The sequence below is a fragment of the Giraffa tippelskirchi genome, chromosome 4 (genome assembly GCF_054371585.1).
Source record: "Giraffa tippelskirchi isolate mGirTip1 chromosome 4, T2T-mGirTip1v1.2.pri, whole genome shotgun sequence".
Taxonomy (NCBI): Eukaryota; Metazoa; Chordata; class Mammalia; order Artiodactyla; family Giraffidae; genus Giraffa; species Giraffa tippelskirchi.
In genome coordinates this window covers 124,136,495-124,151,438 of record NC_137278.1, presented here as the reverse complement: position 1 = coordinate 124,151,438, position 14,944 = coordinate 124,136,495, and the positions used below count along the sequence as shown (strand labels likewise).

General features: G+C 38.8%; 1 protein-coding gene and 1 long non-coding RNA gene across 5 annotated transcripts in view; one reads left to right on the top strand and one right to left on the bottom strand.

Annotated features, from left to right (window-relative positions):
- LOC145546147 (uncharacterized) overlaps nt 1–5,473 on the bottom strand; it is a 45,466-nt gene extending 39,993 nt beyond the window's left edge. Inside the window, exon 1 of the long non-coding RNA XR_014082560.1 lies at nt 5,265–5,473. This is a non-coding gene — a long non-coding RNA (uncharacterized LOC145546147). The remainder of the gene's footprint in view (nt 1–5,264) is intronic.
- The window catches only part of LOC145546142 (uncharacterized), a 482,768-nt gene that overhangs the window by 256,621 nt on the left and 211,203 nt on the right, over nt 1–14,944 (top strand). Inside the window, exon 1 of one of the 4 annotated variants that reach the window (XR_014082551.1) lies at nt 6,491–6,582. The exons of 1 other annotated variant lie outside the window; for it this stretch is intronic. Coding sequence is in view for 1 of the 3 variants with exons in the window: in XM_081592134.1 (XP_081448260.1) it covers nt 6,577–6,582 (6 nt within the window). In the remaining 2 variants the exon portion in view is untranslated. Of the gene's footprint in view, nt 1–6,490; nt 6,583–14,944 lie in introns of those variants that run through there. 2 more of the 4 variants (XM_081592134.1, XR_014082554.1) reach the window with 2 other exon arrangements.

Genomic DNA, 14,944 nt, shown 5'->3' with positions numbered 1-14,944 from the left:
CAGTTGTCTCCAACTCTTTGTGACCCCATGGACTGCAGCACGCCAGGTTTCCCTGTCCTTCACCGTCTCCTGGGGTTTGAACAAACTCACATCCTTTGAGTTGGTGATGCCATCCAACCATCTCATCCTCTGTTATCCCCTTCTCCTCCTGCCTTCAATCTTTCCCAGCATCAGGGTCTTTTCCAATGAGTCAGTCCTTTGCATCAGGTGACCAAAGAGTTGGAGCTTCAGCTTCAGCATTCCTTCCAAAGAATATTCAGGGTTGATTTCCTTTAGGATTGCCTGGTTTGATCTCCTTGCAGTCTAAGGCACTCTCAAGCGTTTTCTCCGATGCCAGAGTTGAAAAGCATCAGTTCTTGAGCATTCAGCCTTCTTTATTGCCCAAGTCTCATATCTGTGCATGACTACTGGAAAAACCATACCTTTGACTATACACACATTTATTGGCAAACTATTGTCTCTGCTTTTTAATATACTGTTTAGGTTGGTCATAGCTTTTCTTCCTAGAAGCAAGTGTCTTTTAATTTCGTGGCTGCAGTCACCATCTACAGTGATTTTGGAGCCCAAGAAAATAAAGTCTGTCATGGTTTCCATTGTTTCCCCATCTATTTGCCATGAAGTGATGGGACCAGATGCCATGATCTTAGTTGTTTGAATGTTGAGTTTTAAGCCAGCTTTTTTCAGTCTCCTCTTTCACTTTCATCAAGAGGCTCTTTGGTTCCTCTTCACTTTCTGCCATTAGGGTGGTGTCATCTGCATATCTGAAGTTCTTGATGTTTCTCCCGGCAATCTTGATTCCATCCATCCAAGCCCAGTCAAACCCGGGATTTGTGATCAAAATAAGTGGTATTATTGTTTGAAGCCACTGTTTGAAGTGTTTTGTGCATGATAGTAGATAATTAGAACAGATTGTGAGAACTGGAAGTTGGGTGCTGGTGTAATGAAGCCTAAAACATGGGACACTGACTCTAGGACAGAGTGGTAGGGAGAAGTTGGGAGGGGTTTTGAAGGACTTGAGTAAAAGCCTAATGGCGCTTGAGGAGAATAGTAGAAAAGTTAGCAAAACTGTCACCTGCAGTGACATGAAAAATGCAAAAGATAACTACTGAACTGGTAGATTTGGCTAAAAAGAATTCCAGCTGGAATGTTGAGACTGCCAAATAGCTTCTTTTAGTCACATATAAGTATGAGAGAGATGAGTTTAAACAAGGAACCATTTCATTTTCAAGAAAACTTAAAGAAAATATATAAAAGATCCAGTACTTGCTATGTTCAAATATAAAATTATTTCTCATTCCCCATTTCTCCATAGAGAAGAAGATTTTCAGATTAAGAGATGGTATCAGGCCAAAGATCAAATCCCAAAGCCAAAGAACCTTTGTTAATAGCTTAGAAAGATTTAGGGTGATGGCTCATAGACCTTTTGAAACAAAGTTCCTCTAAGGATCTTGAGGGCATGCCCGGCAGACTCTCTTAGTTGAACAATGAGGCTTCTAAAAATCTTAAAGAAATGGTCCCATCACAGCTTTATAGAAACCCCAAAGTAGAGAAGGATTTAAAGAGATTTCTAGAGAGGTTTTCGTCTAGTAAAGTAAATGACAATAAGAATGATAAGAAATCCACAGACAGTTTTTTTTGGGGGGTGGTTTGTTTTTTATTGAAATATGATTGACATGTAACATTATTTTTATTTCAGAAGTATAACATGATTCAATATTTGTGTATATTGTGAAATGATCACCTCAATAAGTCTACTTAAGGTTTATCACCACAATAATTACAATTTTCAAAAAGTACAATGATAAGATTGTGTTGATTAACGTTTTGCCAGCATGGACTAAAAGGGACAGAAGCAGTTGGAAGCAAAAGGAAGTCTTTAGAAGGCAGAACCCAGAACTTAAAGGGGAGCCCTAAAACTTCCAGATGTTCAAGCTGGATTTAGAAAAGGCAGAGGAACCAAAGATCAAATTGCTAACATCTGTTGGGTCATTGAAAAAGCAAGAGAGTTCCAGAAAAGTATCTACTTCTGTTTTATTGACTACGCCAAAACCTTTGATTATGTGTATCACAACACACTGTGGAAAATTCTGAGAGAGATGGGAAACCAGACCACCTGACCTGCCTCCTGCAAAATCTGTATGTAGGTCAAGAAGCAACAGTTAGACCTGAACATGGAACAACAGACTGGTTCCAAATAGGAAAAGGAGTATGTCAAGGCTGTATATTGCAACCCTGCTTATTTAACTTGTATGCAGAGTACATCATGAGAAACGCTGGGCTGGATGAAGCACAAGCTAGAATCAAGATTGCTAGGAGAAATATGAATAACCTCAGATATGCAGATGACACCACCCTTATGGCAGAAAGCGAAAAACAGCTAAAGAGCCTCTTGATGAAAGTGAAAGAGGAGAGTGAAAAAGTTGGCTGAAAACTCAACATTCAGAAAACTAAGATTATGGCATCCGGTCCCATCACTTCATGGGAAATAGATGGGGAAACAGTGGCAGATTTTATTTTTTGGGTTCCAAAATCACTGCAGATGATGGCTGCAGCCATGAAATTAAAAGACACTTTTTCCTTGGAAGAAAAGTTATGACCAACCTAGACAGCATATTAAAAAGCAGAGACATTACTTTGTCAACAAAGGTCCGTCTAGTCAAAGCTATGGTTTTTCCAGTGGTCACGTATGGATGTGAGAGTTGGACTATAATAGAAAGCTGAACGCCAAAGAATTGATGCTTTTGAACTGTGGTGTTGGAGAAGACTCTTGAGAGTCTATTAGACTGCAAGGAGATCCAACCAGTCCATCCTAAAAGAAATCAGTCCTGAATATTCATTGGAAGGACTGATGCTGAAGCTGAAACTCCAATACTTTGGCCACCTGATGCGAAGAACTGACTCATTGGAAAAGACCCTGATGCTTGGAAAGACTGAAGGGTGGAGGAGAAGGGGATGACAGAGGATGACATGGTTGGATGGCATCACCGACTCAGTGGACAAGAGTGTGAGTAAACTCTGGGAGTTGGCAATGAACAGGGAAGCCTGGCATGCTGTAGTCCGTGGGGTCTCAAAGAGTGAGACATGACTGAGAGACTGAACTGAACTGAACTGAAAAGCAGTGGGAAAATCCTTCCTAGGAAGAAGGACTGAGACTTGAAGAAGAAACAGGCTGTGATTTCCTGGCTAGACTTCAAAATTGCAGTGAACCAATGACTGTTGTACACTTCCATTTTCCCCTATTTTCAGCAAGAATGTCTATAGTGATTTTTCCAGTGTGTAGCACACCATTGTATGTTGCCTATATAAGTCTTAGTTCATAGGTCTTAGGACTGAGAGGAACAATATACAAGAAACTTAACCCAAGGGGCTTCATTTGTCCCTAGATGTGATTTAGATGATAAGATTCTGAACCTAGAATCTAAGCTTGATGACACATTGAGGTATCCTGGAAAGGGTGAATTTATGCTTTTTTTTTTTTTTTTGCATGTGGAAGAAATAGAAATCATTTGTGGCCAACAGATATACTTTTGAATTTTAAAACATATTCACAATTATTTGACAGTCTTCTTGTCAAGAGATGGAGTCTAGAGGGTGGGATAAATTGAGAGTAGCATTGACAGATATACACTACCATGTGTAAAATAAATGGCTAGTGGGAAGCTGCTCTCTGGAACAGGGAGCTCATTCTTGGTGCTCGTGATGACCTAGAGGTGTGTGATGGGGGTGGGTTGGAGGGAAGCTCAAGAGGGAGGGGATATATGTATATGTATAGCTGATTCACATTGTCGTACAGCAGAAACTAACACAACATTGTCAAGCAACAATACGCCAATTTAAAGAAAAGAAATTCAATGGAAAAAATATAAATATAGAAAAAAGAGAGAGATGGAGTCTAGTTCCTATCCCCTTGCATATGGGCTGGACTCACTAACTCATTTCTAAAAAATAGAGTGGGATGGAACTGGTGCTATGTTAATTCCAAGCGTAAGTCTTTAAAGATGATACAGCTTCCTCCTGACTCCCTCTTGGAACACTCACGCTTGCAACCACTTCCTCCCTGAAACCTATGAGAAAGCCCAGGCCAAACGGAGAGTCCAGGAAATGAGCCAAAGCCCCAAGCTCTCAGCCCCAGCTGAACTCCCAACTTCTCGGCCATATGAGGGAGCCACTTTGGACGGAGATTCTCCAGTCCTCCATCAAGCCAACAACACATGGAGCAGAGACAAGTCTTCCCAGACAAAGTGAAAGTAGCTCAGTTGTGTCTGACTCTTTGTGACCCCATGGACTATACAGTCCATGGAATTCTCCAGGTCAGAATACTGGAGTGGGTAGCCTTTCCCTTCTCCAGGGGATCTTCCCAATCCAGAGATTGAACCCAGGTCTCCTGCATTGCAGGCGGATTCTTTACCAGCTGAGCCACAAGGGAAGTCCAAACAAACAGCATTCCCAGACAAATGCTGTCCAAATTGCACATTTGCTTGTAAAATAAATGACTGTTGTTTCTTTGAGCCATTAAATTTAGAATAGAAATTCTAATCCCGTATCAATAGAAACAGGAATAATTTCTCTTATCAGGTACATATACAGTTGAATTAGCGGTGCTGACCCTCAGTGTCATTGAAAATTCACATACAACTTTACAGTCGGTAAAGCCTCAGATTCAACCAACCACAGATTGTGTAGTATTGTGGTATTTGCTATTGAAAAAAAATCTGCCTGCAAATGGACATGCACAGTTAAATCCTGTGTTGTTCAAGGAGGGTTAACTGTGTATATCTCTGATGTTTATTAAGGAGTAAATATTGGCGAGGCCCTATTTTATGCTGGGAAGGATTGGGGGCAGGAGGAGAAGGGGATGACAGAGGATGAGATGGCTGGATGGCATCACTGACTCGATGGACACTAGTTTGGGTAAACTCCGGGAGTTGGTGATGGACAGGGAGGCCTGGCGTGCTGGGATTCATGGGGTCGCAAAGAGACGGACACGACTGAGTGACTGAACTGAACTGAACTGAACTATTCTATATGCATTACATATGTTAACTCGTTTCATTCTGGTAACAACCCTATGAGGAAAATATTTTAATATCCCCATTTAATAGATAAGAAACAGTAGATAAGTCGTGAAGAAGTTGACCAAGTAACTTGACCGAGGTCATAAAGCCAGAGGGCCCAAGCCATTGACTAACCTGATCCAGAGTCCAGAGCCATTATGTTTCTCTGAATCTTATAATAGCATTGTTTACTTTAATTTTTCCACTTACCATTAACACCAGGGAGCCTCTTCATAACTCTAGCCTTTACCTTTAGTTGAGGGAACTTCTTGCTAAACAGGCAAACCACAATTTAAATTTTGTCCCTAAATTCCAGTTTTGCAGAGATCAGCCAGCTGTGGCCCATGGGCCAGATTTGTTCCACTACTGCTTTTGTAAATAAACATTTTTTTTTAACACAGCCATGCTTGTTCATTCATGTTTTGTCATGGTTGCTTCTGTATTACACTGCAAAGTTGAGTGGTTGTGACAGTGGCTATGGCCCACAAAGCCTAAAATTTTACTTTACAGAAAAGGTTTCCTGACTGCTGACTTAGATCACTGAAGTTCCCTTTCTCACTGAATTCATAATATGTCATAAACAGAATGCGTGAGAATTTTAGACAGACTTGTCTGGACTAAAACCCACTTCTATTTTCTATGTGTGACCTTTGGAGAATCTCTTAACTTCTCTGAGTTTTAGTTTTACGAAAATTTAAGACAATAGTAAGACCCTTGTCTCAATTGATAAGTGGTAAGACACTGAGACATAAAATATTATTACTATGTTAAAAGTTTTACCAATCTTTTATGACTAGAGCCAAATTTAGGGGATCATATAATTAGAGGTAAAAGAAAAAAATGCTTAATATTTTATTTTCGTGTTTATTCATGTTATTTATTCATAACTGTTAGGGCACACAAAGGAAAAAGAGTGGCAACAGCTTCTGTTAGGTGTAAGACACAGGTGGGAATCAATGGTTTGTGAAAGTCCAGGTTGTGAATTTCCTTCTATAGTCCAGATTTATTAAGAAAAATCCTGCAGGAAGAGGTGACTTCCAGGAAGCATTTTTCCAACACCAATTTCTGATTGATTAAATATCAAAGTTTGGAGAAAGAACCCTTGGTTGCTTATTGAGCTAAAAATATCATATTTTCCCCACTATAACTGGATATTTTTCTTTGAGAATATGAGTAAATTTAGAATCCTGAGGGCAGAGTGACTTGACCCTTTCAAGTATTTTTTTTCCACATCTACACGTACCCCAAGCCACTGTCACTAAGTTGGTTATTTCATCCTTTTTGCCAAAATGACTTAATATCATTGGGGTTGGGATTTTAATAAATGATCTGGGTGGCCGGATGAACTATTTCTGTCCTGAGAAGTGACAGTCACAACCTGATTTCCTGGAGAACAATGAGAACCAGATTCTAGCAGAGTGATGTCAGAGGCATCCATTTTCTTTGCTATTGTTGCCTCAACACTTTTCTCTGTCCTCGGCGTGTGAGCTGTGGAGTCAGAGCTTATCTCAGCTCCCAAGTGATGCAGGTCAGCTTTATAGGTTTTGATGGCATATCTGTCTCGATGGGGGTGACATTGGAGTGTGGGAGAGGCTCTGCTCTGTGTGAGGAGCTGGGGCCTGTCAGACACGAGGGGTGTGAGAGGAGCAGAGACGCCTCAGGGGGCCTGATGTGAGAGGTTGAGTGGGAACCAGATGAACACTGCTTTCAATCTGCTGTGAGGATTCTGGTTTTCTTTACTCGAATTTCTTTTTTTTTTTTCTCCTTCTTTTCACTGTCACACGCATAAAGGGCAGTGAAATGCCAACCTGGCCCAACTGAAAAATCTGGAGATATGAAGCTGTGAAAGAAGATAATGATTAGACACTTGTAGAGTTGAATAGAAACCCTTGCTAGCACAATTTATGTTCCTGGTTAACCTTTTAACTACAAAAAAACCCTCTCATTTAATAGACATGGGCTCCTTGAAAGAAATAAAGGAAGGAAGAAAGAAAGAAAATGAGGGGAGAAGGAGAAAGGGAAGGAGGGAGAAAGAAAGGAAGGAAGGAAGAGAAAGCAAAAAATAGACATAATTTTGTCTCAAACTGTCACCTTTTTAGTGTTGTACCATTCCAATGTATTAGTTCATTGAAGAAATCACAGAACCTAAAAGTAGAAAATTCCATACAGGTCAGTTTGTCCAAATTTGGACACCTGCAGAACTCTGCTGAGTAACTACCATGGTAGGTGCATTAATTCTTTCTGTGGTGTTTTCTGAACCTGGTCTTTCCCAGGTTTTTTTTTTTTTTTTCTTTTTAATTGAAGGATACTTGCTTTACAGGATTTCGTTGTTTTCCGTCAAACCTCAACATGAATCAGCCATAGGTATATATATATCTCCTCCCTTTTGATCCTCCCTCCCATTTCCCTCCCCATCCCACTCCTCTAGGTTGATACAGCACCCCTGTTTGAGTTTCCTGAGCCTGCAAATTCCTGTTGGATATCTATTTTACATATGGTAATGTAAGTTTCCATGTGACTCTTTCCATACATCTCACCCTCTTCTCCCCTCTCTCCGTGTCCATATGTCTATTTTCTATGTCTGTTTCTCCACTGCTGCACTGTAAATAAATTCTTCAGTACCTTTTTTCTAGATTCCGTATATGTGCATTAGAATATGATATTTATCTTTCTCTTTCTGACTCACTTCACTCTGTATAATAGGTTCTAGGTTCATCCACCTTATCAGAACTGACTCAAATGAGTTCCTTTTTATGGCTGAGTAATATTCCATTGTGTATATGTCCCACAACTTCTTTATCCATTCCTCTGTTGATGGACATCTAGGTTGCTTCCATGTTCTAGCTATTGTAAATAGTGCTGCAATGAACAATGGGATACATGTGTCTTTTTCAATTTTGGTTTCCTCAGGGTATATGCCTAGAACTGGGGTTACTTGGTCATATGGTGGTTTTATTCCTAGTTTTTTAAGGAATCTCCGTATCATCTTTCATAGTGGCTATATCAAGTTACATTCCTACCAATTGCGCAAGAGAGTTCCCGTTTCTCCACACCCTCTTCAGCATTATTGTTTGTAAACTTTTTGATGATGGCCTTTCTGACCAGTGTGAGGTGATATCTCATTGTGGTTTTGATTTGATTTCTCTAATAATGAGCGATGTTGAGCCTCTTTTCATGTATTTCTTAGCCATCTATATGTGTTCTTTGGAGAAATGTCTGTTTAGGTCTTTTTCCACTTTTTGATTGGGTTGTTTGTTTTTCTGGCATTGAGTTCTACGAGTGCTTGCATATTTTGGAAATTAATCCTTTGTCAGTTGTTTCATTTGCTATTATTTTCTCCCATTCTGAGAGTCATCTTTTCACCTTGCTTATAGTTTCCTTTGCTGTGCAAAAGCTTTTAAGTTTAGTGAGGTCCAACTTGTTTACTTTTGTTTGTATTTACATTACTCTAGAAGGTGGGTCATAGAGGATCTAGCTTTGATTTTTGTCATCGAGGGTTCTGCCTATGTTTTCCTCTAAGAGTTTTTATAGTTTCTGGTCTTACACTTAGGTCTTTAATACATTTTGAGTTTATCTTTGTGTATGGTGTTAAGAAATTTTCTAATTTCATTCTTTTACATGTAGCTGTCCAGTTTTCCTAGTACCATTTATTGAAGAGGCTGTCTTTGCCCCATTGTATAGTCTTGCCTCCTTTGTCAAAAATAAGATACCCATAGGTGCATGGGTTTATTTTGAGCTTTCCATCTTGTTCCATTGGTCTATATTTCTGTTTTTGTGCCAGTACCATACTGTCTTGATGACTGTAGCTTTGTAGTATAATCTGAAGTTAAGAAGGTTGACTCCTCCAGCTCCATTCTTCTTTCTCAATACTGCTTTGGCTATTTGGGGTCTTTTGAGTTTCCATATGAAACGTGAAATTCTTTGTTCTAGTTCTGTGAAATATGCAATTGGTAATTTGATAGGGATCACATTGAATCTGTAGATTGCCTTTGGTTGTGTAGTCATTTTCACAATCTTGGTTCTTCCTACCCAAGAACATGGAATATTTCTCCGTCTGTTTATATCATCTTTGATTTCTTTCATTAGTGTCTTATAATTTTCTGTGTACAGGTCTTTTGTCTCCTTAGGTAAGTTTATTCCTAGATATTTAATTCTTTTTGTTGCAGTGGTGAATGGGATTGATTCCTTAATTTCTCTTTCTGATTTTTCATTGTTAGTATATAGAAATGCAAGTGATTTCTGTGTACTAATTTTGTATCCTGAAACTTTGCTAAATTCACTCTAGTGGATTTTCTGATACTATTTAGGGTTTTCTATGTACAGTATCATGTCATTTGCAAACAGTGAGAGCTTTACTTCTTCTTTTCCGATCTTGATTCCTTTTATTTCTTTTTCCTCTCTGATTGTTGAAGCTAGGACTTCCAGAACTATGTTGAATAATAGTCGTGAAAGTGGACACCCTTGTCTTGTTCCTGATCTTATGGGGAGTGCTTTCTGTTTTTCACCATTGAGAATAATGTTTGCTGTAGGCTTATCATATATGGCCTTTGCTATGTTGAGGTACGTTCCTTCTATGTTCATTTTTTCGAAAGGCTTTCTCTGCATCTATTGAGATTATCATATGGTTTTTATCTTCCAAATTGTTAATATGGTGTATCACATTGATTGATCTGCATATATTGAAGAATCCTTGCATCCCTGGAATAAACCCAGCTTGAGCATGGTCTATGAACTTTTAGATGTGTTGCTGAATTCTATTTGCTAAAATTTTGTTGAGGATTTTTGCATCTATGGTCATCAGTAATATTGGCCTGTAGTTTTCTTTTTTTCTGTTGTCTTTGCCTTGTTTCGGTATCAGGGTGATGGTGGCCTCATAGAATGAGTTTGGAAGTGATCCTTCCTCTGCAGTTTTTTGAAAGAGTTTTAGAAGGCTAGGCACTAGCTCTTCTCTAAATGTTTGATAGAATTCTCCTGTGAAGGCATCTGGTCCTGGGCTTTTGTCTTTTGGGAGATTTTTGATCACAGCTTCAATTTCAGTGCTTGTAATTGGGTTGTTCATAATTTCTATTTCTTCCTGGTTCAGTCTTGGAAGATGGAACTTTTCCAAGAATTGGTCCATTTCTTTCAGGTTATCCGTTTTATTGCCATATAGTTGTTCATAATAGTCTCTTATAATCCTTTGTATTTCTGCATTTTATGTTGTAACCTCTCCTTTTTCATTTCTAATTTTGTTGGTTTGATTCTTCTTTTTTTCTTCATGAGTCTGGCTAAAGGTTTGTCAAATTTGTTTATCTTCTCAAAGAACCAGCTTTTAGGTTTATTTATCTTTACTATTGTTTCTTTCATTTCCTTTTCATTTATTTCTGCTTGGATCTTTATGGTTTCTTTCCTTTTACTAATTTTGGTGTTTTTTTTGTTCTTTTTCCAGTTGTTTTAGGTGTAAAATTAGGTTGTCTATTCGATGTTTTTCTTGTTTCTTGAGGTAGGATGGAATTGCTATAAACTTCCCTCTTAGAACTGCTTTTGCTGCATCCCATAGGTTTTGAGTTGTCTTGTTTTCATTGTCATTTGTTTCTAGAAATTTTTTTATTTCCCTTTTGATTTCTTCAGTAGTTAAGTTCAGTTTAGTCACTCAGTTGTGTCCGATTCTTTGTGACCCCATGAACCGCAGCATGCCAGGCCTCCCTGTCCATCACCAACTCCCGGAGTTTACCCAAACTCATGTCCATTGAGTCGGTGATGCCATCCAACCATCTCATCCTCTGTCATCCCCTTCTCCTCCTGCCTTCAATCTTTCCCAGCATCAGAGTCTTTTCAAATGAGTCAGCTCTTCCCATCAGGTGGCCAAAGTATTGGAGTTTCAGCTTCAACATCAGTCCTTCCAAAGAACACTCTGGACTGATCTCCTTTAGGATGGACTAGTTGGATCTCCTTGCAGTCCAATGGACTCTCAAGAGTCTTCTCCAACACCACAGTTCAAAAGCATCAATTCTTTGGCACTCAGCTCTCTTTATAGTCCAACTCTCACATCCATACATGACTACTGGAAAAACCATAGCCTTGACTAGATGGACCTTTGTTGGCAAAGTAATGTCTCTGCTTTTTAATATGCCATCTAGGTTGGTCATAACTTTTCTTCCAAGGAGTAAGCATCTTTTAACTTCATGGCTGCAGTCACCATCTGCAGTGATTTTAGAGGATCCCTAAAAATAAAGTCAGCCACTGTTTCCACTGTTTCCCTGTCTACTTGCCAGGAAGTGATGGGACTGGATGCCATGATCTTAGTTTTCTGAATGCTGAGTTTTAAGCCAACTTTTTCACTCTCCTCTTTCACTTTCATCAAGAGGCTCTTTAGTTCTTCTTCACTTTCTGCCATAAGGGTGGTGTCATCTGCATGTCTGAGGTTATTGATATTTATCCTGGCAATCTTGATTCCAGCTTGTGCTTCATCCAGCCCAGTATTTCTCATGATGTACTCTGCATATAAGTAAACAAGCAGGGTGACAATATACAGCCTTGATGTACTCCTTTTCCTATTTGGAACCAGTCTGTTGTTCCCATGTATTTGTGTTCCTTACAGTTTTTTTCTTGTAATTGATATCTAGTCTCATAGCATTGTTGTCAGAGAAGATGCTTGACATGATTTCAATTTTCTTAAATTTACTGAGGTTAGATTTGTGACCCAAGATGTGGTCTATTCTGGAGAATGTTCCATGTGCATTTGAGAAAAAGATGTGTTCCTCTGCAGTTGGATGGAATGTCCTGAAGATATCAAAGAGCTCCATCTTATCTAATGCATCATTTAAGACTTGTAGTTCCTTATTAATTTTCTATTTTGATGATCTGCCCATTGATGTGAGTGGGGTGTTAGAGTCTCCTACTATTACTGTGTTACAGTCAATTTCTCCTTTTATGTCTGTTAGTGTTTGTCTTATGTATTGATGTGCTCCTATGTTGGGTGCATAGATATTTACAACTGTTATGTCTTCCTCTTGGATTGATCCCTTGATCATTATGTAATGTCCTTCCTTATCTCTTGTAATCTTTATTTTAGGGTCTATTTTGTCTGATATGAGGATTGTTACTCCAGCTTTATTTTGCTTCTCGTTTGCATGGGATATATTTTTCCATTTTCTCACTTTCAGTCTATGTGTGTCTTTAGGTCTGAAGTGGGTTGCTTGTAGACGGCTTATATAGGGGTCTTGTTTTTGTATCCATTCAGCCAGTCTGTGTCTTTTGGTTGAAGCATTTAATTCATTTACATTTAAAGTAATTATTGATATATATGTCCCTATTGTCATTTTCTTGATTGTTTGGGGTTGATTTTGTAGATCCTTTTTCTTCTCTTGTATTCCTTGACTATATAAGTCCCTTTAACGTTTGTTGTAAAGCTGGTTTGGTGGTACTGAATTCTCTTAACTTTTGCTTGTCTGAAAAGCTTTTTATTTCTCCATCAGTTTTGAATGAGATTTTTGCCGGGTAGAGTAATCTTGGTTGTAGATTTTTCCCTTTCAGTATTTTAAGTATATCCTGCCATTCCCTTCTGGCCTGCAGTTTCTGCTGAAAGATCAGCTGTCGAGCATATTGGGTTTCCCTTGTATGTTACTTGTTGTTTTTCCCTTGCTGCTTTTAATATTCTTTCTTTGTGTTTAGTCTGTGTTAGATTGATTAGTATGTGTCTTAGTGTGTTTCTCCTTGGGTTTATCCTGTATGAGACTCTTTGTGCCTCTTGGACTTGGTTGACTGTTTCCTTTTCCATGTTGGAGAAATTTTCAACTATAATCACTTCAAATATTTTCTCATACCCTTTCTTTTTCTCTTCTTCTTCTGGGACCCCTATAATTAGAATGTTGGTGTGTTTGATCTTGTCCCAGAGGTCTCTGAGACTATCCTCAGTTCTTTTGATTTTTTTCACTTTTTTTCTGCTCTTCAGAAGTTATTTCCACCATTTTGTCTTCAAGCTCACTGATTCATTCTTCTGCTTCAGATATTCTGGTATTGATTCTTTCTAGAGTATTTTGAATTTCAGTAATTGCGTTGTTAATCATGATTGCCAGGAGAAATATCAATAACCTCAGATATGCAGATGACACCACCCTTATGGCAGAAAGTGAAGAACTAAAGAGCCTCTTGATGAAAGTGAAAGAGGAGAGTGAAAAAGTTGGCTTAAAGCTCAACATTCAGAAAACGAAGATCATGGCATCTGGTCCCATCACTTCATGGTAAATAGATGGGAAAACAGTGGAAACAGTGGCAGACTTTATTTTTTTGGACTCCAAAATCACTGCAGATGGTGACTGCAGCCATGAAATTAAAAGACACCTACTCCTTGGAAGGAAAGTTATGACCAACCTAGACAGCATATTAAAATGCAGAGACATTACTTTGCCAACAAATGTCAAAGGTCAAAGGTATGGTTTTTCCAGTAGTCATGTATGGATGTGAGAGATGGACTATAAAGAAAGCTGAGTGCTGAAGAACTGATGCTTTTGAACTGTGGTGTTGGAGAAGACTCTTGAAAGTCCCTTGGACTGCAACGAGATCCAACCAGTCCATCCTAAAGGAGATCAGTCCAGAGTGTTCATTGAAAGGAGTGATGTTGAAGCTGAAACTCCAATACTTTGGCCACCTGATGGGAAGAGCTGACTCATTTTAAAATACCTGGATGCTGGGAAAGATTGAGGGCAGGAGGAGAAGGGGACAACTGAGGATGAGATGGTTGGATGGCATCACTGACTCAGTGGACATGAGTTTGGGTAAACCTCGGGAGTTGGTGATGGACAGGGAGGCCTGGCATGCTGAGGTCCATGGGGTTGCAATGAATTGGACATGACTTAGTGACTGAACTGAACTGAATTGTGTTGTTTGTTTATTCTTATATACAGAGACCATTTTCTGTATGTTTATTCTTTAATTCTTTGTCTTTGTTAATTGATTCTTGCATTTTCTCCATTTTGTTTTCAAGGTTTTTGATCGCCTTTACTATCATTATTCTGAATTATTTTTTCAGGGAGTTTGCCTATTTTCTCTTCATTTACTTGGACTTTTGTGTTTCTAGTTTGTTCCTTCATTTGTGTAGTATTTCTCTGCCTTTTCATTAGTTTTTTTTCAACTTATTGTGTTTGAGGTCTCATTTTCCCAGACTTCAAGATCGAAGTCTTTCTTTCTTTTGGTCTCTGCCCTTGTAAGTTTGGTTCAGTGGTTTGTGTAAGCTTCCTATAGGGTGAGATTTTGCTGAGTTTTTGTTTGTTTGTTTGTTTTACCTCTGATTGGCAAGGCTGAATGAGGTGGTAATTCTGTCTGCTGATGATTGGATTTGTATTTTTGTTTTGTTTGTTTTCTAGATGAGGCATCCTGCACAGGGTGCTACTGGGGGTTGAGTGATGCCAGGTCTTGTATTCAAGTGGTTTCCTTTGTGTGAGTTCTCACTATTTGATACTCCCTAGGATTAGTTCTCTGGTAGTCCAGGGTCTTGGAGTCAGTGCTCCCACTCCAAAGGCTCCGGGCTTGATCTCTGGTCAGGAACAAAGATTCTATAAGTGGTTTGTTATGGCATTAGGTGTGATTAAAACAAATATCCAAAAATGAGAATCCAAAGATGAACCCCAGAGAAATGGCAGTTACAAAATCAGGCAAATAATAATTAAAATAATGGAATATACACATATACATATATACCCAGGAGCAAAGTTAAAACAGTCCAACAAAAATAAAGTACAATAGATTGACCCGGCAAACAAAGGAAATCAAAAATCATATTTACCAGTTAAGAACAAAACTAACTAAAACACAAACTGAAAAACAAAGCTAAAGCAAGGTGCCAAGTGGGGACTAAAGCAATGAAAACAAAACTAACAAATGTGTTCAGAGGAAAGGAAAGAAAGTAAAGA